The 27,512-nt window shown below is 41.8% G+C and overlaps 1 protein-coding gene and 1 long non-coding RNA gene across 2 annotated transcripts in view; one reads left to right on the top strand and one right to left on the bottom strand.

Moving 5' to 3' along the window:
- GPR149 (G protein-coupled receptor 149) overlaps window positions 1-5,946 on the top strand; it is a 40,535-nt gene extending 34,589 nt beyond the window's left edge. The window contains exon 4 of the mRNA XM_079977870.1: window positions 4,525-5,946. Coding sequence (XP_079833996.1) covers window positions 4,525-5,097 — 573 coding nt within the window. The 3' untranslated portion in view covers window positions 5,098-5,946. The remainder of the gene's footprint in view (window positions 1-4,524) is intronic.
- The window catches only part of LOC307217228, a 29,589-nt gene extending 2,158 nt beyond the window's left edge, over window positions 1-27,431 (bottom strand). The window contains exon 1 of the long non-coding RNA XR_013839460.1: window positions 27,382-27,431. This is a non-coding gene — a long non-coding RNA (uncharacterized lncRNA). The remainder of the gene's footprint in view (window positions 1-27,381) is intronic.
- Window positions 27,432-27,512: the final 81 nt, after the last annotated feature.

The following is a 27,512-nucleotide window of genomic DNA, read 5'->3' as shown; positions in this document are numbered from 1 at the left end:
CCTAGCAACGGGAGCTCACCCTGTTGTGGGGATTTGAACTGCCGACCTTCGGATCAGCAAGCCCTAGGCTCTGTGGTTTAGATCACAGCGCCACCCGTGAAGAGCTAAGTGGCCTTACTCCAAAGACATGAAGTTAGAAAAAGTGCTGAATTGTGAAATTTGGAACCTAGGATGTTGCCTTCTACCAAGTCCTGTCATTGGACCTAGCTTTGATTCTTGCGTTGTAGAGGGTTGGAATAGGTGACTTTCAAGGCCCCTTCCAACTCTACAATTCTATGATTGTTTAGCTCAGCACTGTCTAAACTGACTGGCAGTGGCCCTCCCAGGTTTCAGACAGGGATCTTTTCCAGTCTTATCTGGAGATGCCAGGGATTGAACATGGGGCCTTGTGCTGCAGATGTGCTCAAGTTCTGAGCTGCAGTTTCTCACCAAATTAAGCTAGGCTACATGAAAGATCCAAAAATCAGTACAGCGTAAGAAGAAAGAAGAGCCTTTCTGGATCATCTAAACCAGTAGCCTGTTCTCACAATGGCCAACCTGCAGGACCTGAGAACAAGAGCATTCTCCATTCCTGCAGTTTACAGCAACTGGTATTCAGAAACATTAATGCCTCTCATTGTGGAAGCAGAGAATAGCCATCATGGCTAGTAGCCTCATCCTCACAAACAAATCATCTTTGAACGCCATCTAAGTTAGCAGTCATCATCAAGTTGGTCTCGTACTACCTTGAGCTAAAATCAATGCAAACGTGGTGTAAAAATTATGTTCTAAAGAAACTGTATACCTTTGAAGACTTAAGTTTTACTTTAGGTTCTTAGGTTGGATGGTCATCTCTCATGGATGCTTTAGTGGAGATTCCTGCATTGCAGGGGGTAGATGACCCTGGAGGTCCGTCCCAACTCTACAACTCTGTGATTCTGTAATAACATCTGGAAGGCACCATATTGCCTACCCCTGGCTTTCTTGATAAATTTTACATTTTGGGAAACCATGGAAAGAGGGGAGGAAGGAAGAGGGAAGCAAAGCAATGGAAAGAAACAAGGCAGTACTTTCAAAGATATCCTGCATCTCTTATTTTTTGAAATGTACAAGAGAAAAAACAGATCCATAGTGATTACAAGTTCCCATTCTATTCCGCAAGAAGTCATTCTCCTGGAACAATACCAAGAATTCTTGCATGGCCTGTGAGATACAGTCCTGTTTTCCAGAAATTTAATTAGACACGCCTCAAACCATAAGCACTTTTTGGACTTGATCGGTGTTAGAACAATCAGCCTTCATTCATCTCAGTTTTCTGGGTGCTTCAGATGTACTAAGTGGATTTCAGACTGAAACTCCAGGCTGTGCACATTAATGCAGTCTGAGCCTTGAGCGCAAAGCATCCGCCAGATGTTTACAGCCAGAGCTCTGACAGCTGCGCAAAGCAGCCACTAGGTAACACTAGGCAGCTGCCTAGAGCATTGCAGTGTACACGAGCCTCATACAGATGATTTGGAAGTAAATTGTGAAACTCCTTCACCGCCTGGCTTGACAATCTGCATTGTGAAATGAGACACCCTTTCCTGAGTTTTACAGGCAAATCCATTTTCCAAGCTTTCCCACACTTATTGAAAGTGGTGGTAGGGAGCAGGGGCCAGTCTTGGGATATAGGCTAGCATGATAAAGGTGTGTTAGGGAATGCCCTTGACTGGGAGACTCCGAGACCAGAGAGGAGACGGTGGAAGAAGACTGGAAGAAGTTTAAGGAATATTTGAAAAAATATGTTAATATTTAAATCTTAGAATAGTTTTGGAAGTGGATATAGGCTGTAGGGTTAGAAGTAGAAGATAGTGTATTTTAAAATAGTATTATTTGTAACTGATAAAATGTGAAGATTTTTATGGTTAAAGTAAGCGTGATAAAAGAAATGGTTAGAAATTATGATATACCGCTATGTAAACTGTTAAAGATGAGGTAAAATGAAAATCAGATAGGGGGGACTTGGGGAAGCCCACCTAACAATGTTTAGAAAAAATAAGGATAAGACAAGAATTTGTTTGTATTGTTTGTTTTTCTGTTTGTGTTGTTTATTTGTGTTATAAAATAAAATATATATATGAAAAAAAAGAATAATCTATTCAGACAGGAATAAGGAAAATCAGGCCTGGAGCCAAATGTGGACTCTTGGGCATTTCTCTCTGTTTCTTGTCATTCCCAAGACCACTGTTCCTCTCCTCAGGCCAACAGCCCTCACCAGTGCCCACCACTGACATATGACTGCTGGAAGGTTTCCCAGAATGCAATGCGAGAAATCCCGGCGGAGAAAGTCCACCATCCCTGCATTAAGTCGAACCATATGTTCTATCACTTCCCCTTGTTTTAATGTTGATGCTTCGTGTATAGGTTCCTGCAATATGCCTTTAGAAAAAGCACCTTCATTTTCACATCCACCTCGGAAGAATGTGAAATTCTTGTCACACTGCTGTGAATTGACCTCTTTTTGTAAGTCCATGTAATCAAATATTTTTTTCATGTGCCACCAAAGTCAGCATATCGAGAGTCCAATTATTTACTGATGGAGTTTTGGTTACTTCCCAGTTTTGTAATATGAATAGTAACTAATGTAGCCCTGTTGAGCCACAACTGAGATTATGACTGCAGCTTCCAGTAGCCTGGGGTGTGGTGTAGTATGGTGTGATTTATTTATATACGTACTGCTCTTTGGTCCAAAGGATCCCAGAGCCATGAAGAACATCAATACATATGAAAAGAGAAATATACAATCAAAGTACAATATAATAGATTGTACTTCAGAACAGAATACAACTAAAAATGTTTATCATTTGATGCTGTGTACATTGGAAGCAGCAAATTGCATTCCACTTGGCTACTTCAGTGTTAGGTTGTCCAAAGGCTGTCCTGAGTCTTCTGGCACATCCTTCATTTAGCACTGAACTATGGGTGTTGCAGGGGTTCTGCCTCTGGCTGCCCTGCCATAAATACTTGCAAGGAACTAGAGGAGGTGATATCAAGCTTGAGTGATGGGCCAAGGGACCAATAGCATGCAAACAGGCCCTTCACACAATTCCCCCATTCCCAGAGTACTGCCCCACCCAAAATACAGATGTCATTCTCACAACCACAGCCAACATTCACTGCGTAAGTAACCCACCTCTCTGAGTCATCCATAGCAACCAAGGATGCTTTAAAAGTCTGTCTATTTAGGTAGCCTTTTCATGTTTAATATGCTTACTTGATTTAATTTGGTTTTATTAACTGCCATTCACTATTTCTCTTGTACTCCCCTCGCTTTCATTTCTTTACAAATTTTGTTAATTGCATCTTACATGGCTTGCGCTTTCTGGGGTTGGGATGTTATGAAGATGGAAGGTCACATAGGAGGGAGGGCAGTTTTATGAGGGTGGGTTAAGTCAGTTGTAGAAGAGTTAAATATTGGGGGTTCAGCCAAATAATGCAGCAGATCTGTTGATTTAAGAGTCTTCCCCCCTCCCAAGTCAAAGAGAGATATGAATACCAATCAAAGTTGGATTAGGACTTCCTTTTCTTTTCTATGTCTTATAGTTCATTCCCCCACTATATATCTATGTTTCTCTAGGTCTGTGTGATTTGAAACAAGCGAGGGTGTCCAAAGTGTTTCCAGCACAGCAATGAAGAGCTCTGTATTTATTTTAAACCACAGTAGCAGATTATTTTTAAAAAAGTTAAATGCTCTATTTAAAGAGTTAAAAACAAAACACCCAACCCCAATTCCTACATGGCTCTGCTTTAATTTAAGAAAACAAACCAATCCAGAACTATTTAGAATTCTACAGGTAGCATTCTAGATAGGACATATAGCTTGATGCTGTCAGAAGAAATGAGCAAGTACTGGAAAAGCCAGTGTGAAACTGCGAAGTTTAAAAAATGTAGACATCAGAATACACTCCACTTGCTCTCCTTTGGGATCATGGAGGAAAGTGAATCCTTTTTACTTCCCCCATAAAAAGTTCCTGGACCTATCTGTATACAATTTGGCAGGCTTAATCCATTCTAAAGGCACTCTCGTGCCTGCAAATTTCACCCACTTTGACCAAAAGGCAAAAAAGTTATAGCAGCTTTAAGATTCCCCATTACAGTGAAGGGGAACACAGAACATCATTTTATAGAGTGACTCAGAACATGAGGTATAGGTTGTAGTGGAGGGAGCACAGAGCAAATCAGTAACAGAATGGAAGTTTAAACCTATTCACATCCCTATTAAATACATCACAGACCATTTTTGTAGAACTTGCATTGTAGTATTATAACTCAATAAAGAACCGTGAAATTTAAGAAAGGGGACATGTTTTCATACTGTTGATTAAATTCATGGCATCTAAGAAAGCGAAGAGTGCATTTTCAGCAATGCAAATAAGCGAGGAATAATTGGTTTGATGTGTTTTCAGCAATGAATATAATAAGTGAGGCACAATTAGTTTGTTCACAATGGCTTGTTGACTTGTGGAAGCGACATGAAGGAATATTAACAATTTTGTTTCTTTCCAGCGTTCAGGTGGCTCCTTAGCAATTCCTTTGTGTGCATTTCAAGGGACCGTATCTCTCCATGCGCCTACAGGAAAAACCCTCTCTTTATCTACATATGAGGTAAGCACGGAGGGACAGAAAATAACGCCCACATCGAAGAAAATTGAAGTGTATCGCTCCAAGAGCGTGGGTCATGAGCCAAACCCTGAGGATTCTCCAACCACATTTGCTGACACGAGTGTCAAGATCCATTTAGAAGTGCTTGAAATTTGTGACAACGAAGAAGCTATGGACACAGTGTCAATCATCAGCAACATCAGCCAGTCATCAACCCAAGTCCGGTCTCCATCCTTGCGCTATTCTCGGAAAGAGAACAGATTTGTCTCATGCGATTTAGGGGAAACGGCTTCCTATTCGCTCTTCATACCGTCAAACAATCCCAACAACGATATTAACATATCAATCCCGGACACTGTGGAAGCCCACAGGCAGAATAGTAAAAAGCAACACATGGAGAAAGAAGGTTATCAAGAGGAGATACAAATGTTAAACAAAGCATACAGAAAAAGAGAAGAAAGCGGTGCCAGCAACTAAAATAAACAGTTTACTTCAGACCTGAATAATCTGGGTTTTCTGAGTCAATACATTCTGTTCTTTTTTTTCTTTTTCTTTTTTTGCTTGGACATGAAATCAGAGTTAAGAATATAGCTGTGGCAATGGAAAACGTCAGCACATTTAACATAGAAATCAAGATATAATGCAGCAATGGTCATAATCCTGCATATCATTTAAGCAGGATTTAAGCAGCCTAATTGCGGCAGAATTGTAGTCAAAGCTTTTAAAGCAGCTCTAATGGGCTACCAGGGAAGGGAGGAGATAATGTTTTTTTCTAAATTAATACTTTATTGCATTTGTTTTGGTTTTCAGTAATGAGCTACCTACCTTTGGAAATATACAGGATCTGCTTGAAGAGCTGCTTCCGACCAGAGTTTTTAATCATTTACTTCAAAACTTTCTTATTATAATAAAATGTTTCAGAATAAGCTCCTCCAGGGTTCTAAATCCAGTGATGCTGAATGTTGGAAGATTGAGGACAAACACAGCACATAAACCACGGAATTCAGCAGTGATGATTGGGGATGGGGAGAAATTAAATTTAGTATGCATTTAAAGCCAAATCTATCAGATTTGCACTTTTCAGAACAAAATGAGCACTGAAACACAGCCATCCTCCAAAATTCACACTAATTTGAATTTTGCAATGCAGTTCTCCCACCCAAGAATGTTGACAAAAATGCACATCTTAAGAGTGAAATGTGCATAAAACAATACATTGGTGAAAATGATCTACAAAATTGCATTATAAGAAATTGCTTCCAAAAATGTGTACATTAGTCAAAACTGCACGCAAAAAGATGCTTATTATGAGAAATTTGCACTGAAATGCTGGGGGGGGATCATTCACACACACACACACACACACACACACACACACATATATATATATATATGGACCTGCAAACTGCAGCAGAAATGTGAAGAGCTGAATTTAAGACTGGGGAAAATGAGAAATTGAGAGAACTAAAAAGGGCCAATTTTTCCATCCCTAGTGATGATCACCAAATTGGATAGCTTTAAAGGGGAATTAGAAAAAAAAAATGACAAATAAGGATACTAACCATAATGGCTGTGTACTACCTCCAATGTTGGAGCAAGCATGCTTCTGGGATTCAGAACCTCTAGCTGGAAGAGTGCTTTGCAGTCAGGACCCTCTTGTGGGTTTCCCATTGGCATCTGGTTGGCCACTGTGAGAATGGGATGCTGGACTACATGGGACTTTGGCCTGATCCAGTAGGTCTCTCCTTATGTTCTGTAGAAGATTAATCCCCATTGCACGGATGGCTGCAGAGTTGAGAAATGAACGTGACAGGGTCCATGGGCTTGTCCCAACTCTACCCTACACCCAATACTAATCACATGGGGAAGGGGGTGCACTTCTGATGATAGCTATAGTATAGGATGTAAAGGAAGCAAATTTATATGTTCAGTTTAAGCTGTTTCAAAAAAAACCACACATATAGATTGTCCAGTTTTAATGAATGTTCAACTCTAGCATGACATCAAACTGTCATTAAACCTGGGTAACCAAAATTAGAAAGGAAGATAATCCCTGACTAATCAGTAAGGTAAAGGTAAAGGTACCCCTGCCCGTACGGGCCAGTCTTGACAGACTCTGGGGTTGTGCGCCCATCTCACTTAAGAGGCCAGGGGCCAGCGCTGTCCGGAGACACTTCCGGGTCACGTGGCCAGCGTGACATCGCTGCTCTGGCCAGAGCCAGAGCCAGAGCCAGAGCCGCACACGGAAACGCCGTTTACCTTCCCGCTGGTAAGCGGTCCCTATTTATCTACTTGCACCCGGAGGTGCTTTCGAACTGCTAGGTTGGCAGGCGCTGGGACCGAGCAGTGGGAGCGCACCCCGCCACAGGGATTCGAACCGCCGACCTTTCGATCGGCAAGCCCTAGGCGCTGAGGCTTTAACCCACAGCGCCACCTGCGTCCCGACTAATCAGTACCAAAGAACAAAAGTCAGAAACAATATGATGCAACATACTGCTCAGTTTGTTATTACTCAAAAATTAAAATGTTAAAGAGCATTAAACATTTAAAACACACATTTGCAATCATTTCATTAACACGGTGAATTTTAAAATGTTTCACATTTTAGATCAGTTACGAAACATTTGCATATGTAAATAACAACAAATTATGTGAGGGGTTTTTTTTTGCATCATTTGGTTTTTTACTTCTAAACTGTTTATTAAAATTTAAGTATTTACATCTTGTAAATATGGAAACATGTATTTTGACATAATTGCTTTGTATTGTATCGCACAAGCTATCCAAAAAGCTGAGACCCTGCGTTGCAACTTTTGGTTTTGACAATTCAGTACAAACACTGTCGCTTACCTGATTCACAGATTGGGCTCTCCAGCGATGACAAATTCAACACCATGTCGGTACTGCAAAACTCTTCTTACGAGTTACAATTTATATGATCGCAGGCGAAATATATGAAGTTGGAAAGTAATGTAGCCTTAAATATTTTGTAGACAGGGATGCCAAATGATTCTTCCTGTAGTTATGGGCACACCGTGTTTCAGATCTCATATGAGGAAGTTAATTCTTCATTGTGCCTGTGCTGCATTACTGTAGTCACATACCAATGGGAAACTGGCTAACTAAGATTAGGCCCTGACTCATATATGGGAATAACTAGTATAACAAGTCTTGAAATTTACCAACTCTTATTTATTTCATTTAAAGTTCATTTAGAGTTGGATTCCGTTCCAAGATGGCGGCGCGTTCATACGCTGCGGCTCTGAGCTCCCAATACCTTAAGGTCCATATATAGCAACACCCTAGAGGTCCCGGGCCCTAAGGAAGTTAGATTAGCCTCAACCAGAGCCAGGGCCTTCTCAACACTGGCTCCGGCCTGGTGGAATGTTCCGTCTCATGAGACCAGGGCCCCGTGGGATCTGATTTCTTTCCGCAGGGCCTGTAAGACAGAGTTGTCCCACCTGGCCTTTGGCTTAGAATCAGTTTGATTCCCTCCCCCTCTTTCTTTTTCCTTTCCCCTCCTATGAAGAGACTGCATCCTAATGTTTTAATGTTGTATCTTAATCTTTTAAATTGTATTTTAATCAACTTGTTTTTATTATTGGTTGTTAGCCGCCCTGAGCCCAGTCTTGGCTGGATAGAGCGGGGTATAAATAAAAATTTATTATTATTATTAAATTCCAACTGTCTTACAAGGAACTGGAGGAACTACTTGGTTGTTCCCCACATTTTAACCTCACAACAGCCCTGTGAGGTAGGTTTCAGCTGAGGTTTGGTTACTGGTCCAAGGTTGCCCAGTAAGCTTCATGGCTGAGTGGGGATTTGAACCTGGGTTTCTTCAGTCCTCGATTCAGGTAGGTAGCTGTGTTGGTCTGATGCTGTTGAAATAAATAAAAAATAAAAATTGTCAAGTAGCACCTTATAGATCAACTAAGTTTTTTCTGATATAAGCTTTCATGTGCATGCACACTTCTTCAGATACACTGAAGCAGAAGTCACCAGACCCTGGACAATTTTTTTTTTTTTTTAAATATTCAGTCCTAGTCTGACACTCTAACCATTACCCCACACGTCTTCTTGTGATTTAAGATTTTTGACTACTTCAGGTAACCTGTTTCCACAAGAATCCCACAAGAGCAGTGACTGCCCCCCAAAAACACATTTCATTGTTTGAATCAACTACTTCTTACTCTGGTCATGCTCTTACAAAGGCAACAGAAAGGGTGCCTGAGATTCACTGGTTCTCTGCTTTTAATCTGTGTTGAAGCCATCAGTCTGCCAATGGCAGTGATTAATTTATACAGTGGTGCCCCGCAAGATGAATGCCTCGCAAGACGGAAAACTCGCTAGACGAAAGAGTTTTCTGTTTTGGAGGTGCTTCGCAAAACAAATTTCCTATGGGCTTGCTTTGCAAGACAAAAATGTCTTGCGAGTTCCTGCGGGGGTTTCCCCCCCCCCTTTTTCTAAGCCGCTAAGCCACTTATCCGCTAAGCCGCTAAGCCGCTTATCCGCTTATCCGCTAAAAGCCGCTAAACCGTTAATAGCGCTAATCCGCTAAGCCGTCAATGGGCTTGCTTCGCAAGACGAAAAAACCGCTAGGCGAAGAGACTCGCGGAACGGATTCTTTTCGTCTTGCGAGGCACCACTGTATTTCAGACTCTACTGAGTTTCATCAATACAAAAGGGTATTTTCAACCTTTCAAATTATTAATTCGGAACTCCAATCTCGGCTCGTCATGTGTTGTTGCAACTTCGAAGTCCATGAATGCAGATTGTATTCTTATGGTGTATGGAGAACAGGGTGGAAGTGAGAGGGATCCCTCTTTTTAAATTGCTAGAACAGAGGTGAGTAAGTGCAGCCCAGAAGTGAAATGCAACTTGCAGAAGTTGACTTGGAGCTCTCAAAATGCTTGTGATGGGCTTGTTACACTTCCTCACTCCAACTTCTCCAAGGGTCATGGAGAATTCCTGAATGAAATAAGCTGCGAGTACTTTTTAGAGGCAATGGTACAAAGCAGGAGATTCTCGCACAGGACACCTGTGGATGTACCAAAGAAAACGATGCCTTATGAGGAACGGCTAAGGGAGCTGGGCATATTTAGCCTGGAGAAGAGGAGGTTAAGGGGTGATATGATAGCCATGTTCAAATATATAAAAGGATGTCACATAGAGGAGGGAGAAAGGCTGTTTTCTGCTGCTCCAGAGAAGCGGACACGGAGCAATGGATCCAAACTACAAGAAGATTCCACCTAAACATTAGGAAGAACTTCCTGACAGTAAGAGCTGTTCGACAGTGGAATTTGCTGCCTGGGAGTGTAGTGGTGTCTCCTTCTTTGGAGGTCTTTAAGCAGAGGCTTGACAACCATATGTCAGGAGTGCTCTGATGGTGTTTCCTGCTTGGCAGGGGGTTGGACTCGATGGCCCTTCCAACTCTATGATTCTATGATTCTATGATTCTATGATTTTTATAGCTGGAATCTGTATGTGGTGGGATGCAGATCTGCCCAGAGAAGTTCTGCTAGAAATAAGGTATTTTTTTACAGTGTTTTTGTTTCCAAGCAGGGAGCTCCTAATTTGAATTACAAATTGTAACTAAGCAAAAATATTTTGGAACTGTGAACTAGCAACAAGACTGTGAAGGGAATATTATAGGCCAAAGTTGTTAGAAATAGTAAAAACCATCCTGGCTTTTAGAATCCTGTTCAGTTGGGTGTCTTTTCTTTTAAGAGAGTTCAATATTTTGTGTAGGAAACAATTTTACAGATGATACTTTAACGCTGGTTAGTTGTGTTTATCTTGGGTTAGACTTTAGATGCATTAAAATTTAGCATAAAAGTGGTACTCAGCTCAACCTGATTGTAAAGTAATGTACTGCTGTTGTATGATAGAAAGTGAATAAATTTCCTTGTACAGCAATTCCATAAACTGAGCTCTGTTTGGTGTCTGATCTGTGTTTTTTTCTGAATTCATGGTAATATTTTGCATGTGTTCATTCTTAACGCAGTTCCATCCCATGTCCACATTAATCTGTGAATTAAAACAAACCCAAATTCATATGAAAATTTGCATCAAAATACAAATTTTCCTGCTGATTTAAACGGGGGTGATATTCAAATAAGTCTTACTCAGGATAATGAACATAGCTAAGGTTGATTCATTTCACTGGGTATGCTCTGAGCAGGGATTCTTTGAATACAACCCATGGGACTCAAATACATTGGGTACAATGAGTCTACTTGGAGTATGATGAAGTTTGGCTATTGCCCTATGCATTTTGCGATAAAATGTGTGTGCATTTAAATATCTATTTAAAAACGTACTTTATAACTATATATATATGAATTTTATCTCAGTGCACCCATTTCTAAACCCATTTTTTCCTCATAAAATACACATTTTAAACAAATTTTGGTATATTATTGGAATGAAGAACTGTGTCGCAAAAACTGAAGAAGCGTAAAATCCAAATAATTAAGTTTAGACCTGCACACTAGCCCAGGAGGTGCAGATCAAATCAGTTCAACTCAGAACCCATGGAAACTGAATTTCTCAAGCATCCCTAAGTGTAAACAACCACATCCCATTTATTTGTCAGTCAAGAGCTACTTGCTCTGTGCGCAAGGAGACACAGTTCCTCTTCCTCTTGGAAGCAACAGAGCACACAGTCTCCACCAAGGAGGAGACAGGGGACTCCCCTGAGAAGCAGGCTAGTTCACCAACACAGGAGCCAGATATATGGAGAAATGTGACTCAAAGAAGTAGGAGGCCCAGGGTTCGCTCTGATTGTTTAAAAATACACAATCACTTTGAGGTCCTCTCCCCTAGCATGGAAGACGAAGAGCAGACTCCATTTGAGGATCTCTCCCTCATAACAGTCGATCAGGTATATGAAGACGAGCAGCAAAGTCAGTCCTCAGGGAATGTGCAGGTGACCTTGGAACGGACAGCTCACGGAAGAACCCCGACCAGACCTAAGAGGAGGCGTGTAGTGGTGATAGGGGATTCCCTACTGAGGGGAACAGAAGCAGTGATCTGTGGGCCTGACAAGATGTCTCGGGAAGTGTGCTGTCTCCCTGGGGCTAAGATCCAAGGTGTAACTGAACGACTGCAAGGAATCATAAAACCCACTGACAAATACCCCTTCCTCTTGGTTCATGTGGGAACCAATGACACTGCAAGCAATAGCCTCCAGAAGATCAAAAGAGACTACGAGGCTCTGGGCAGGAAATTGAAGCAATTAAATGCACAAATTGTCATCTCATCTGTCATCCCAGTTGAATGACATGGCCCAGGGAGAGGGAAAAATAGTGGAAGTGAACAGCTGGCTTCGCAAATGGTGTAAACAGGAACGGTTTGGATTCTTAGATCACGGACTGCAGTTTCTTGAAGATGGACTTCTGGCAAGCGATGGGCTGCACCTCACAACGGTTGGGAGGAATATTTTTGCCAAAAATCTCAGAAACCTCATCAGGAGGGCTTTAAACTGACTAATGCCATCAGATGTCAAAGCGATAAACAACTACCTGACATTCAGAAGACATCTGAAGGCAGCCCTGTTCAGGGAAGTTTTTAATATGTGACATTTTAGTGTATTTTTCATCCTTGTTGGAAGCCGCCCAGAGTGGCTGGGGAAACCCAGCCAGATGGGCGGGGTACAAATAATAAATTATTATTATTATTATTATTATTATTATTATTATTATTATTATGTGGGGGAGGGAGACAGTGCTCCTGAAGGTAGGAGTCTATCAATTGATGAAGATGATCATCCAAATGTCATAGACCAAATGGAGCGAACAGCACGCAGACCTAGTGGTGGGAGGAAAAAATCCTTAAATAAGAGACATGGGGGAATGATTAATGGACTTCAATGTCTGTACACTAATGCGCAAAGCATGGGAAATAAACAAGATGAGCTTGAGCTCTTGGTACAGCAATCTAAATATGACATAATAGGCATCACTGAAACCTGGTGGGATAAGTCCCACGATTGGAATGTAATAATGGAGGGATACAATCTATTTCAGAGAAACAGACTAGACAAGAAAGGAGGAGGAGGAGTGGCGTTATATGTCAGGGGTGTGTATACCTGTGAAGAGATCCAAGATTTAGAACCTCAAAGCCAAAGTGCGAGCATTTGGGTCAAAATTAAGGGAGTGACCTCATTGTGGGAGTTTACTATAGATCCCCAAGCCAAACGGAGGACATAGATGATGCCTTCCTGGAACAGATGGCCAAGCATGCAAAAGGAAGGGAGATAGTAGTAATGGGGGACTTCAAGTACCCGGATATTTGTTGGATGTCAAACTCAGCCAAGAGCATAAGGTCAAACAGATTCCTCACTGGCCTTGCAGACAACTTGATTGTCCAGAAAGTGGGAGAAGCAACAAGAGGAACAGCCATTTTAGATCTGGTCCTAACCAATGTTGATGACCTGGTTAGTGGGGTAGAAGTGGAAGGATCATTAGGCGCGAGTGATCATGCTCTTCTGAAGTTTACTATACAGCGGAAAGGAGCAGCCAAGCATACTAGGACTCAATTTCTTGACTTTAAGAAAGCCGACTTCATAAAACTTAGGGAAGTGCTGGGTGAGATCCCATGGACAGTAATACTAAAAGGAAAGGGAGTTCATGATGGCTGGGAGTTTGTTAAGAGGGAGATAGTAAAAGCACAACTTCAGGCAATACCAATGAGACGGAAACATGGAAGGTGCCTAAAGAAGCCAGGGTGGCTATCTAAAGAACTTTTAACTGAGTTAAGATTAAAAAAGGATGTGTACAAAAAATGGAAAAGGGGAAACCACCAAAGAGGAATTCAAACAAATAGCCAGCACGTGTAGACACAAAGTCAGAAAAGCTAAAGCACAGAAAGCACAGAATGAACTCAGGCTTGCTAGAGAGGTTAAAAGCAACAAAAAAGGCTTTTATGACCTTGACAGATTAGAGAACTGGGCCAAAACAAACAAGATGAATTTTAATAGGGAGAAATGTAAAGTATTGCACTTGGGCAAAAAAAATAATGAGAGGCACAAATACAAGATGGGTGACACCTGGCTTGAGAGCAGTACATGGGAAAAGGATCTAGGAGTCTTGGTTGACCACAAACTTGACATGAGCCAACAGTGTGATGCAGCAGCTAAAAAAGCCAATGCAATTCTGGGCTGCATCAATAGGAGTATAGCATCTAGATCAAGGGAAGTAATAGTGCCACTGTATTCTGCTCTGGTCAGACCTCACCTGGAGTACTGTGTCCAGTTCTGGGCACCACAGTTCAAGAAGGACACTGACAAACTGGAACGTGTCCAGAGGAGGGCAACCAAAATGGTCAAAGGCCTGGAAACGATGCCTTATGAGGAACGGCTAAGGGAGCTGGGCATGTTTAGCCTGGAGAAGAGGAGGTTAAGGGGTGATATGATAGCCATGTTCAAATATATAAAAGGATGTCACATAGAGGAGGGAGAAAGGTTGTTTTCTGCTGCTCCAGAGAAGCGGACACGGAGCAATGGATCCAAACTACAAAAAAGAAGATTCCACCTAAACATTAGGAAGAACTTCCTGACAGTAAGAGCTGTTCGACAGTGGAATTTGCTGCCAAGGAGTGTGGTGGAGTCTCCTTCTTTGGAGGTCTTTAAGCAGAGGCTTGACAACCATATGTCAGGAGTGCTCTGATGGTGTATCCTGCTTGGCAGGGGGTTGGACTCGATGACCCTTGTGGTCTCTTCCAACTCTATGATTCTATGATTCTCTGATTCTCTGATTCCTTCCTCTGGTTCATGCATTAGTGAACACTGGAAATGGGGCATTGCTTATCATTTTTAGAAGCCCTCTTGGATTTAAATTTTTAAAACCCTTTTAAATATCTAATGAGAAATTATTTCATCCTTTCCCTCTTTGAATCCCCCCACTCCCTTTTCTTTTCCTGTGACCTTTAATGTACACCAGAACACAGGCCTGACATTTGCAGGCAAAAGGATGTGTTGCCAAAGTGACCTTTTTTGAAGGTGACTTCAAAGAGATGTGCTCCAGCCAGCCCTTTGCAGGGAAGCAGAAAAAGCTTGGGAATATATGGAAAGCAGATGCAACTTACACCCAAGCTTACCGGGTGGCTTCATACTACTGAATAATGCATTTCACATCACACTGAAAACTGGGAAGCTCAGTATTGAGAACATTCTCAGCTAAATTAGTCAGATTTCTGCCATCACCCCAGAGATCAATTCCTATTTAGTTGGAAAGCGGACCTTAGCAGAACATCAACTCTCTGCTGCTCTGAGCATTAGGAAACTGAACTTCCTTTGGAAAGCTGAACTCCACTGCTGGTAGACGCTGACAACTCATTGATGGATTTGAGTTTCAGGGTTAGGGTCAAAGGTCAGCATGGCTGAGCATCTGCCAAGGGTTCACACCCCAACAGAAGGGCCACTGGTAAGTGCCCTTGGAACTGTTCCTCTACACCATTGTAACCTGCTTGCTTGTTCACCCACCTCTCAGGCCCCTCTGCACTATACATTTAAAGCAGATCCTATCACTTTAAACAGTCAGGGCTTCCCCCAAAGAATCCTGGGGGCTGCAGTTTGTTTAGGATGCTGGCAGTTGTTAGCAGACCCCTATTCCCCTCACAATTCCCAGAGTTCCATGGGTAGACGGATTGTTAAACCAGTCCGAAAACTGTAGCTCTGTGAGGGGAATAGGGGTCTTCTATTCCCTTAACAGTGGGACATGGGTGGCGCTGTGGGTTAAACCACAGAGCCTAGGACTTGCCGATCAGAAGGTCGGCAGTTCGAATCCCCGCGACGGGGTGAGCTCCCATTGCTCAGTCCCTGCTCCTGCCAACCTAGCAGTTCAAAAGCATGTCAAGTTCAAGTAGAACTTGAACTGGCGGGAAGGTAAACGGCGTTTCCGTGCGCTGCTCTGGTTCGCCAGAAGCGGCTTAGTCATGCTGGCTACATGACCCGGAAGCTGTACGCCGGCTCCCTCGGCCAATAAAGCGAGATGAGCACCGCAACTCCAGAGTCGGTCACGACTGGACCTAATGGTCAGGGGTCCCTTTTACCTTATTCCCTTAACAGCACCCATAACACACAACTGTTTGAAATGTATAGTACATATGGGGCTTCCTCTGGCCCAGACAACAGTTAGAGAAACAATATTGCCCTAATCATATAAAGGATTATGCAGGGCTTTTTTCTGCTGAAACTCACCGGAACTCAGTTCCGGCACCTCTCAGGTGGGCACCATTGCCATTATAAGAGAACAACGGAGGCAGAGAGCCTTCTCAGTAGTGGCGCCCGCCCTGTGGAACGCCTTCCCATTAGATGTCAAGGAAATAAACAACTATCCGACTTTTTGAAGACATCTGAAGGCAGCCCTGTATTGGGAAATTTTTAATGTCTGATGTTTTTACAATTTTTCATATGCTGTAAGCCACCCAGAGTGGTTGGGGAAACCCATCCAGATGGGCGGGGTATAATTATTATTATTATTATTATTATTATTATTATTATTAGTGAGTTCCGGCACCTTTTTCTCTAGAAAAATAGCACTGGTATTATGAACTATTCTACCAAGTTAAAATTATCCCAAATCTCATTAGCCCTAGTATACAGTGGCACAATGTGTCAGTGCATCTGGTTGTTAACCAGGTTGGTGGTTTGAGACTACCCAGGTACAGCTGTTGGCAGGATTTCAGCATTGCAGGGGACTGCACCAGATGACTCTCAGGGTCCCTTTCCAACTCTACAATTCTAGGATTCTAGTGAATTAAATTAGCTCACGCAAAAGGCAAATTCTACCCAACTTAGTGGGACATACAGGGAAATTTCTAATCAGGAGTTCAGTCAGTTCAATTGGACTTACAAGCCTGCGAGGAAAGGTGCAGAGCTCAATGCAGAGCACCTGCTTGGCATGCAGGACTGTTCCAGGTAAGACTCAGAAGTGTCCATGCCTGTGATCTGGGAGAGCTGCAGCCAGCCAGTGTAGACAATAGTAAGCTCAATGGACCAATAGTCTCAGTAAAAGGCAGCTTCCTATGTTCCAATGGGTGTATGATTACTCCGATGTAAAGATGTTTAGGCTTAGGCTGCAAGAACACCAACCAAATGCAGGATTGTGGTTTGTGAGCCAGTGGACTGTGAAGTGGAATGACGTCTCTTTGCTTCTCATTTTGAATAATTTTTGAAAGTTACATCCTGTTTGGATTACTGTAATGCCTTTGGAAAGCGTTCAGAAACTTCAGCAGGACCAAGATGCTATTGTCAGATTGCTGACTGAAGCTAGTTTCAAGGAGAATAGAAACCCCTTGTTCCAACAGCTCCAATGGCCCGTTTCTGGGTGTAATTCAGAGGACTGGTTATGACCTGCAAAGCCCAATCTGGCTTGGATCTAGACTACCTAAATGGCTGTACCTCCCCATGTGAGTCTGCCTGGGCAGGCCTTTCTCTTAGTCCTGCTACCTTCACAGGCCCATTTCGTAAGGACACAAGAGAGGGCCTTCTCAGTAGCTGTTCCTGGATTGTGGGACTCCCTTCAACAAGAGGCTAGCCTGGCCCCCTCCTTGCTTTGCTTTCACCAGCAAATACTTTTTGTTTGTTCAGACAGGCCTTTGGCCACTAACTGGTTGCTATGGCAGAGTCTTTGGGGAACAGGTGTTGTACATTCTTGTTTCTCTTTTGTGCGTGCTTTCAAATGACTTTAGGGTTCTCAGTGCTATTTTTAATAGGGTTTCTTATTTTTTGTTTAATATTTATACTGAGCTTGTGCTTTAAGCTACATTTGTTTAAATTCATGCTGCGATTTGATCCTATACAGGGTAAAAGGCAGGGTATTAAATAAATAAATAAATAAATAAATAAAAACATATTTTCATCATCCTTTAAAATCGGTCATTTATTCTGAACTATAAATTCCTCATAAATCTCTAATAGGTTTTGTTGTTATGCTAATGGGTTATTTCCATAACACCTTGCAGTATTTAGCAGAGTAATGAATATAAGATTACCATGGATTGATAAGAGGCTCTGAGATGTTTGTTTCCGTGCCATACTGCATCTTATAATTTTAGACAATGCTCACAGGCCAAAAAACCAAATGCATTAATCATATTTTTCAATCTCTTTCCCAAACCCATAAGCAATGCTTCATCCGTCAATTCCCAAAGCATGCAACCAATGTAATATTTCTGTGACTTCTATCTGCTTTGTGAGTCAATGGAAATAAATGGTATCATAGGAATGGCTTCTTCACATGCGCGAATAAGCCATCAGAGACATAACTTTCCTATCACTTGAAGTCATCTCAAATGGCTTGGGTGTATGGGAGTCAGAGTCCAACAACAACTGGAGGGACACAGGTTATCTATTGATCCATGCCTGGCTTAGGTCTAGCATATCATGTTAGTTTTTGACATGGTAAATCCCACATGAAGTGACCATGTTGTTTAAAGATAGGCTTTTCTCTAGTGGTGCCTGCCTCACCTATGGAATGTTGTCCCCAACAATTGTTTTAGAACAACCTTGGAACTGCAAACCACTCTGAGAGTCGGGCTGACAGCAGGATATGATGCAAAATTAGTAATGAACCCACGATACCAACCCAGTTGGTAGAGCATGAGACTCTTAATCTCAGGGTTTGAGCCTCACATTGGGCAAAAGATCCCTGCATTGCAGGAGTGGACAAGGTGACCCTTGTGGTCCCTTCCAACTCTACAATTATACAACTCTACAATTATGTTGTGTGATCTAAAGGCACAGAAATGTGGTATTATTCTCATGTTCAGAAGTGTCTATAGCAACAATTACTGTATTGGCCTGAATATAAGCCTCACTTTCCCTCCAAATTCTGACCATGAAAAGTTAAAGTGTGGCTTATATTCGTGACCTTATGGTATGCAGCCAGGAGCGTGGGGCAAACAGCATCAGGTGCATGGCAAAGCAGCACCCACCCTATGCGTAGTCCCCTGTCCTCTCCCCCAAGGCTGGGAAGGGAGAGAAGGAGGAAGGAGAAAGGCTGCTGACAATGCAGCCCCCCCCCCCAGTATGCAGCCAGGAGCAGCAAGGATGGAGCGGCTTATATTCGGGTATTTTTTCTTTCTCTCTCCCCCCACTCCAATTTTAACGGTGCGGCTTATATTCAGGTGCGGCTTATATTGGGTCCAATATGGTATACAAAAAATGGTAAGTCAAGAGACTGAGATGAAATGATGTACATGAGTGCTGAACTGGCTATAATATGGCTCTCTAATAAGCCCTCCTCTCCACCAGTTCTGAAAATGATTGCATCATAGGATCATTGTAGGAAAATGACAATATAGCCCATTATAGCCAGTGTCTTTTATATGTTCCTGTATTGCTTTTTATCATGAAAGCAAAGTTCTACTATAGTAGTTTGCATTTTTGAAGAACCACGACTGAATTGTTTGCGGGCTTGAGCAAGAAGTGCAGCTCTGAAAAAGAAGTCAAATTTCACTGAACCTGTATGAGAAGCCATGATTTCTGAAATTGCAGCATGCCAGTGTACTACTTACTACAAATGTACATCGTAAACGCTTAGTAATTGGACTCACTGAGATTTGTTCTCTATTTGATGAGATTCTCTGGAATGGAACACATTCATCTTTCATAATCTGTTCAGAACATCTTGTTACACAAAAGTCCATCATGTAACCAGCTTATTCTTTTACGTCAGTTTTTAAAGAAAGAAATGCATACAAAAGAAGCATAATGTGTACTGACTTGGCTACTAATAGCTCTGAATAGTGAATGAAGCAAAGTGGTAAGGAAAAAATGGCCATCATATTTGTTCCCTATTTGAGTATATCACAAAAGTGAGCAATTTCGCACAGGCATAAGGCACCACTTTGTATACACTGGAATAAATCCAGTTTTTTAACCCCAGGTAGTAAATAGATTTTTTCTTCCACTTGACCCCAAGTGACTACCACTACCACTACCTTGCCATCCTTCCTTCCCAATCAAACAGACAATTGGTATTGATAAATTTTTATTTCAACAATTCATATACTGCTTAACCACAATCCTTTTGAAGCAATATGCAGGAAACTGAATACAATGAAGCTAAAAATGAGCTATTAAATCAGAATTCAATTAAAAACCCTGCTTGATTAATTATAAACAGTGTTCAGTAAATGCTGGACATTCAACAAGGACGGGGACTAATCTCAACTGTAAGGGACTTCCATAAAATTGAGCCCACAATACTACACACATGGCTCCTGGCAATTCCCGTCATGTCAAGCCAAGCCAGCATGAAACAACAACAACTCTTCTTCTTCTTCTTCTTCTTCTTCTTCTTCTTCTTCTTCTTCTTCTTCTTCATACTTTTAAAATTCCCTATCCAAATATTCAGTACTTTTTTACAGACCTTTTTTACAGCACTTTTTTACAGACCTACCGCTGCAAACCTATGCAGATAATGCACATAATCAGGAAATGTTTAAAATTCAATTACATTTGAAATTCAGTCATTAAATTTCAGTTTGCTGCATTTAGCACTTGACAGCCAATCTAGCCAGATGTTTAATTACATCAATGGGTCCTTGTAGTTTCAAAGGGAGATTTGTTAAACGTAGAGCTTTTGCCAACTGCCTCGTCTGAAAAGTCAGCAACCACTATGCCATTAATCAATTTAAGAGACTAAGAAAGAACAACATTACCATGGAAATGTAACTGTGTGCCTCTAACCACTGTGTAATCATGAACTGAATCCAACATTTGCAGCAAAAACAACCTTTGGTGACAGATGCTAAGCAATGGAGGGAAAGGGAGACATTTTGCCTTCATGGAAATTGTCTCGAGAAAAGGACACTGCAATTTTGAGAGCTATTTGTGAAAATCTTCTGAAGAGCATCTTCAATTTACATAAGCAGAAGTGATGGCATAAATAACTAAAGCTGGATAGATATGTTATGGTTACCTAGGCAGCAAAAACATCTCTTGTGTTCTTCACCGGCATGGAAAAAGGACTTGGAAGAACAGCCCCAGAAGGCAGAAATTTACAATGAGTTCTACATCGAATTATTTCCAATATCACAAATTCTGTGGACACTCCCCTATCGCTTATTCGAAACACACACCAGATCACCTACATCTAGACTTGTGAAGGACACATTGAACTCCACATTCTGGGATTTACATGTTTTTAACGGGCATGTGTGTGCGCTACAGTCCCAGCAACAGTCTTCATTGGCATTTTCAGCATTAAATTAAACTGGTTGTCAATCTACTTGCCAATGCAAGGTTTTTGGGCTGCTTCTACAATCACCACACTCTACATTTAAAGCACATGACTTTCTCCAAAGACTCCTCGAAACTGTAACTCATTAAGGTGCTGGGAATTGTAGCTCTGATGGATAAACTATGGTTTCCAGGATTTTTTGGAAGAAGCCCTGTGCTATGGTGTGGATGTAACTAGAACAGCAACAGGAAACACCTTACTCCATCCAGATACAGGTAAATTGAGCTCCATCTAGTGACTGAACTACAATGGTACCTCTGGTTACAAACTCAATTTGTTCTGGAGGTCGTTCTTAAGCTGAAACCGTTCTTATCCTGAGGCGCACTTTCGCTAATGGGGTTTCTCGCTGCGTGCGCCTCTGGTGTGCAATTTCTATTTGCATCCTGGGGCAAAGTTCGCAACCAGGAGCAGCTACTTCCGGGTTAGCAGAGCTCGTAACCTGAAGCGTTCGTAACCAGAGGTACCACTGTACATAATGACACTACCCACCACTCTGCTTCCATTTCCCAAGTAAAAACTTATGTCATGTAATACAGTTTAATTTTTATATAAGAAGTATGGAGTCAGTCTTGTCTGAAAATCATATTTGGGTTCTCTTACATGAAAGCTCTTTCTCGTCCACAGATGTATACAGAATATTATTATTATTAGTTTATTTTGGGGTTTTCTGGCTTACAAACAATCGCAAAGGTGGGCCACCAGGTGGCGCATTGGAAGATGGCTGACAATAACATCTCTCCGACCCACACGAGGTAATTAAGAGGCTGCTATGGGAAGTATGCAGTCTCCCCCCCCCAAGGATATGGGGGGACTGTCTTGCCAGCGGTGGCCACAATGCACCCCCGGATTCGAGAGAAGGGGGTGCCCGGTCACTTGGCACCAGCCCTCGGTGAAGTCGGCTCTTCCCGGACGCCGCCTCCAATCTGCACGTGCTGGTTCGCTTTAACTCAAAAATACAATTGGAAATATATAATTGGAAGGTGTTAAAGCACATACGTCAAGCAAAGGTCGGGAGATAAGACTCCTGATTAATGGATCTCTGGGATCGGAGCAGCAGGCGGGGACAAATAAATCAAGTGATGAAGTGCCATTAAGAGACTGGTATGTCTGGAGTGAAGTATGTCAGGAGTGAAGACGGGGGGTGGAGGAAAAAACTTTTCATTTCTTTGCCTTATGTGAGTATTAATAACACTCCACCCCAAAGAAAAAAGAACCGCCGTATTTTATTACACAAGCAGGAATTTAAAAACTGTGTGGGATGAATTAATGATAAAGAGAGGATTGGTAAAGATCGGAGAATGGAAAAATTTTATGACGCAGTTTTAAAATGGCGTCTCACAAGACAGGCTTGTTTATGAAAGACGGGGGGAGGAGAACCAAGACTATTTGAATGTGAACGATGATTGGAATTTGATCTTAACCTGGCAGAGCCCTCTATGAGATATTTTACAAGCCTGGGAAAACTAAAGGGCAGACCGAATATAAACTTTCGAAGGAGGAGGGGAATGGCGGCTGTCCCTATGAGATATGACTTTTGGAGTGTGTAAAACCCACACAGACGATGTTTGTTTTCAACCTGCCTGTGAAGATTATCAGAGATCGCAAAGAAAGGAATATATGACAACAACAAGAAGATGAAGAAAGTAATAAAGAGACTATCTGGATAGAACTGGATAGAACTGTTTAATTAAAGCAGTACTAGAAGTGAAGTTTGGATCCTCGTCCGGAGCTTGATGTATGGGTACCCCCAACAAAAATTGAAAAATTTGGCTGTATAATTTGGAATTAATGTGATTTGAAATAATGTGATATGATTGGCCTGTTAATAAAAATTATGTTTTAAAAAAATACAAACAATCACAAAGGAAACGAATAAGATGTAAATAAATCCCTTTTGACTCCCTTCCTCCCCTTTTGTGGGTCCTTATGTCAACCTTTTCTCCTGCATCTCATCTGTTAGTCCAGTTTCTATCAAATCTTTAATTAATCCAAAGTCCAACTTTTAACTACAAGTGTCATATCAACCCTACTAATAATTTTACTTGTTTACAATAATTTTTTTAATAGACTATATATTTTCCCCATTACTTATTAACATTTTGGTCTTCCTGATTCCTAATTCTTCTGGTCAATTTTGCCATTTCAGCTTAGTACATCAGTTTAGAGTGCCATTCTTCCCTGGTAGGGACGGTACTTTCTTACCATCTCTGAGCTAACAAAGTCCAGGCAGCTTAGAATATTATTTTTAGTGAGGAGACAATGACATTCTGCAGATTTGTAATGGCACACTTTCCTAAAGAAATGTTATACAAGCTCTATTGAAATGAAAGCAGCATGGTGAAAATTGGAGGTGCTGGGAATTGTAGCTCTGTGAGGGATAGACAACAGTTTCCAGGATTCCTGGGTGTGTATTTTAAATGTATGGTGTGTGTGTGTGTGTGTGTGTGTGTGAACACACTGCAAAGTGGATTAAAATGTGCATACAGGGATGCAGTGAACACATATAAACAAATAAGTATAATTTCCTGATAAGAAGCTGCTGAAATAATTAACTTAATCTGTTTTGTTATTTAAAGAATTTTTTTTTTTACTCTTTCAGTTGAAGCCGAGAATGAGGAGATGAAGTCAGAATACTAGACAACAGGATATTACTACAAAGATTTCCGGCTTCTTTCTTCATGCCTCCCTTCTCACCCCCCCCCCCAATTCCTCTGGGGGATCAATCAGTGGTTTGAAAGTAGGGAAGTAAAACAGTAGAAAAATATATTCAGAGAAATGCAAATATTGAATGATAAAAAGGAGCCTTGTGCAATAAATGCTATTCAGCAGCCACTTACCAGCATCACAACATTAATCCCCAACACAACAAAAGGAGCATTAATTGCCATTAAAGCCCAGTAATTCCACTAATGATTTCAGAAAGAAAAACAAGACCATTTTTGGTATCTCACAGAGCTGGAATGAAATAAGCTGGATGAGATAGCAACTCAAGCAGTGCATAAAAGTCACAAAGATGTATATATAAAAGGAAAATAGGAAAAATATTCTTACTCTCCACCAGGTATCTTTGAAATATTTCTAATTCAACATTAAGCTGAAATTTAGATTCAGTGCTGTTTCCTTATGGACTGAAGTGTACAGACTTAAAACATTTTTTCATCTATGTATTTATTATTTACATAATTTATATGCTGATAATAATCACAACAATAAAGTATAAAAACTAATACAGCAAATTATAACGGCAAAATTTACTTCTTCTTAATACTGCAAAATATTTACTTCTTCTTAATACTGCAAAATAGCAATAGCCAAAAAATTTACTTCTTCTTAATACTGCAAAACAGCAATAGCCAATTACAGTATTTACCACTCACCTGTTGCAGCGGTGGGCGTGGGCTTCCCAAGGCCGGGTGACACCCCCCCATTGTCTGCCCGCCCCCTTCCAGCTGGCCAATTGGTGGCTGGCAGGGGGCGGGGCGAGAGCCAGGTAGGGCAGGCTCCTGCCGGCCATCGTCCCAGTTGGCCTCTGGAGCGTCACCCGTCCTTCCCTCTAATTTAATGTGTTTTCTTGCAGGCTAACCTTTCTTCCTAGGTCCGTGGACATTGCTACGGTCGCACGGTGGTTGCTGTTTCCCAGAGGTGGGAAGGAATTTTTCCCTACTCTGCCGGTTTTGCCTTCCCCGTAGCAATTGTCAACAACTCTGGCAGTTTTAGGCCTTGGGCGGTATCCTATAATCTATCTTCAGAATGGGGGATGGCACTATTATGCACCCCATGTGGCGGCCTATGCAGGTTGGGGTGCCACATTGTCAACCCCTCTAGGGCACATTAAAGACTAAAGGGTTTACCATAGCAGGTTCTTTCATAGAAGAGAGAGAACTTTATCAGACACATTAAGTTTTGTTGCATAGATGGGGTATAGAGTTAAGCAGTGCATTTAGTAGTCTTAAAGAACCAAATGTGTACACTCCCCCATTTTAATCTTGTGTGCCACTGGGGGCAATACTTTAGACCTGTTGGATTTGGCTCTGGTACATGGAAGATTCTCCCCGAGATCATTAACAGCACAATCCTATGCTTGAGTACTACTCAGGATAAGACCCACAAACAAAGCTTCCTTGTGCCTTGGATCCTAGCCTAAAACCACAGGTCATGCACTGTATGTGTGTGTGTGTGTGTAGTTTTGCTGCAACAATGGCTCAGCATGTCTGGCTGTTAAATCAGAAGGTTGGTGGTTTGAGCCCACACAGAGACTGCTGCATTGCAGGAGGTCGGACTAGATGATCCTCTGCGCTCCTTCCCGACTCTACAATTCTACGAAACAGATTAACACCTCAATCCTAACCACGTTTTACTGAAGTCCTACTGAATACAATGTGGATTATTCCAAAATAATTAGGGTCACCACTGCAGTCTGACATAGCCACTCTTTAATTTCATTTAATATCCTAGCCTAAAACCACAGAATGGCTACAGCCTATATTATTATTATGATTGCTGCTATTACTATTAAATGTGTTATAGAAAAATAGGGGTGGTTGGCTTTTGCTGCCCAACGCCCCAAGGGACTGAGTCCCCTAAGTCTGATCGGTCAGAGATGAATGGATGGAGGCTGCAGTGAAAGCAAGGAAGATCTTTATTTTTCTGTTGCAACAGAGTTTCCTCCCCTCATTGCAAGGAGGCAAGAGATACCCAGAACCAAGAAGAAACATCTCTTTTATGGGTTTGCATTTTGACATCTAGTTACAGCATCTGGGAGGGTGGATACCAGGTGGGGCGAATTTTTTAGTTAAAACTATAGCCCCAGAGGGGAGATATTGTTACAGTATAGGAATTCTAAGGTCTTAAAGTATTAGCAGGCCCCAGAATGAATGGAAAATCCAGTTTTAGAGAGTTTGGAACCATTAGCCACACATGGTGGGGTCCCGAAAACCCACATCTCAGGTGCCAAAGGGCAGGGTCAGGAATTATACAGCACGGCTACCGTTTGCTACGGCTGTTGGGAACCTGGAGGTGCCACAGCTTCCCAACATCCCTGGGCTGCAGCCAGGGCCGGATTTAGGTTTGATGAGGCCCTAAGCTCCTGAAGGTAATGGGGCCCTTTATTATGTTCAGCTGTCCTTTGTCAACAACAAATTCTTGCTGTTTTTTTGTGTTGAATATATGCCATATGGTAATTTAGGGACCTAATAGGTATCTAAAGTCATTTCCACATAACAAAGTATGTATTTTATCGAAGTACAGTGGTACCTTCGTTCGTAAGTACTTAATTTGTTCCAGAGGTCTGTTCTTAACCTGAAGCACCACTTTAGTTATGGGGCCTCCTGCTGCTCCTGCATGATTTCTGTTCTCATCCTGAAGCAAAGTTCTTAACCCGAGGTACTATTTCTGGGTTAGCAGAGTCTGTAACCTGAAACGTATGTAACCTGAGGTACCACTGTAATGGCTGAACTGAAATACAATTAAGAAGTACATTAATAGTGAAATACTATTAAGAAGAAGTATATTAATAGTCAAAACAAAACAAAAAAATTCCTTCCAGTAGCACCTTAAAGACCAACTAAATCTGACATCAGGAACCACAAGACAGAGAAACCAGTAGGAGAACACTTCAATCTCCCAGGACATTCTATACAAGATCTCAAAGTAGCTGTTCTATTACAAAGGAATTTCAGAAATAGACTGGAAAGAGAAGCTGCTGAATTGCAACTTATTACCAAACTTAAAACCATGGAGAGACCTGGTCTGAACAAAGACATTGGATTCTTATCTCATTATACATGACAAAGCCATTTTTCACCTTCTCACCCCTTGCTTTTTCCTGTAAGACCTATTGCAGTCGTTAAGAGTCGTCAACAGGCTCATCACAGCTATCTGCCAATCACCCAATCCCACCACCCTTCTGAGTAATACCCCTCCCCACCTTCTCACTATATAGAAGGGTCTGGTGACTTCTGTTTCAGTGTATCTGAAGAAGTGTGCATGCACACGAAAGCTCAAAAAAAAAAAAAAAATACCAAGAACTAACTTAGTTGGTCTTTAAGGTGCTACTGGAAGGAATTTTTTTATTTTGTTTTGACTATGGCAGACCAACACAGCTACCTACCTACCTGTATATTAATAGTGTTTTTTCTCTTATATTTTATAAATGTACATACATATTTTTTCCCCTTAAATTTTTTTGGGGCCCCCAAGGGAGTGGGGCCTTAAGTTATACAGTGGTACCTCGGGTTACATACACTTCGGGTTACAGACTCCGCTAACCCAGAAATAGTGCTTCAGCTTAAGAACTTTGCTTCAGGATGAGAACAGAAATCGTGTGGTGGCGGCGCGGCAGCAGCAGGAGGCCCCATTAGCTAAAGTGGTGCTTCAGGTGACGAACAGTTTCAAGTTAAGTACGGACCTTCGGAACGAATAAAGTACTTAACCTGAGGTACCACTGTAGCTTGTTTAGCTTATACGTAAATCCGGCCCTGACTGCAGCAGCCCTCAAGTAAGAAGTGCCCACCTCAGTCAGGAGCTGGAAGTAAAATTGCATTGTTATTTGCCGTGTTTTCACGGTGCACTGACGAAGCTAGCAGCCCCGGGTGGGACCGAAGGAACAGACGACGAGCGGGACGCACAAAGCCGAACACAGTT

Source organism: Podarcis cretensis, assembly GCF_951804945.1.
Source record: "Podarcis cretensis genome assembly, chromosome: 5".
NCBI lineage: Eukaryota > Metazoa > Chordata > Lepidosauria > Squamata > Lacertidae > Podarcis > Podarcis cretensis.
Note: the sequence above shows the minus strand (reverse complement) of the source record. Positions and strands in the feature narration are given on the sequence as shown.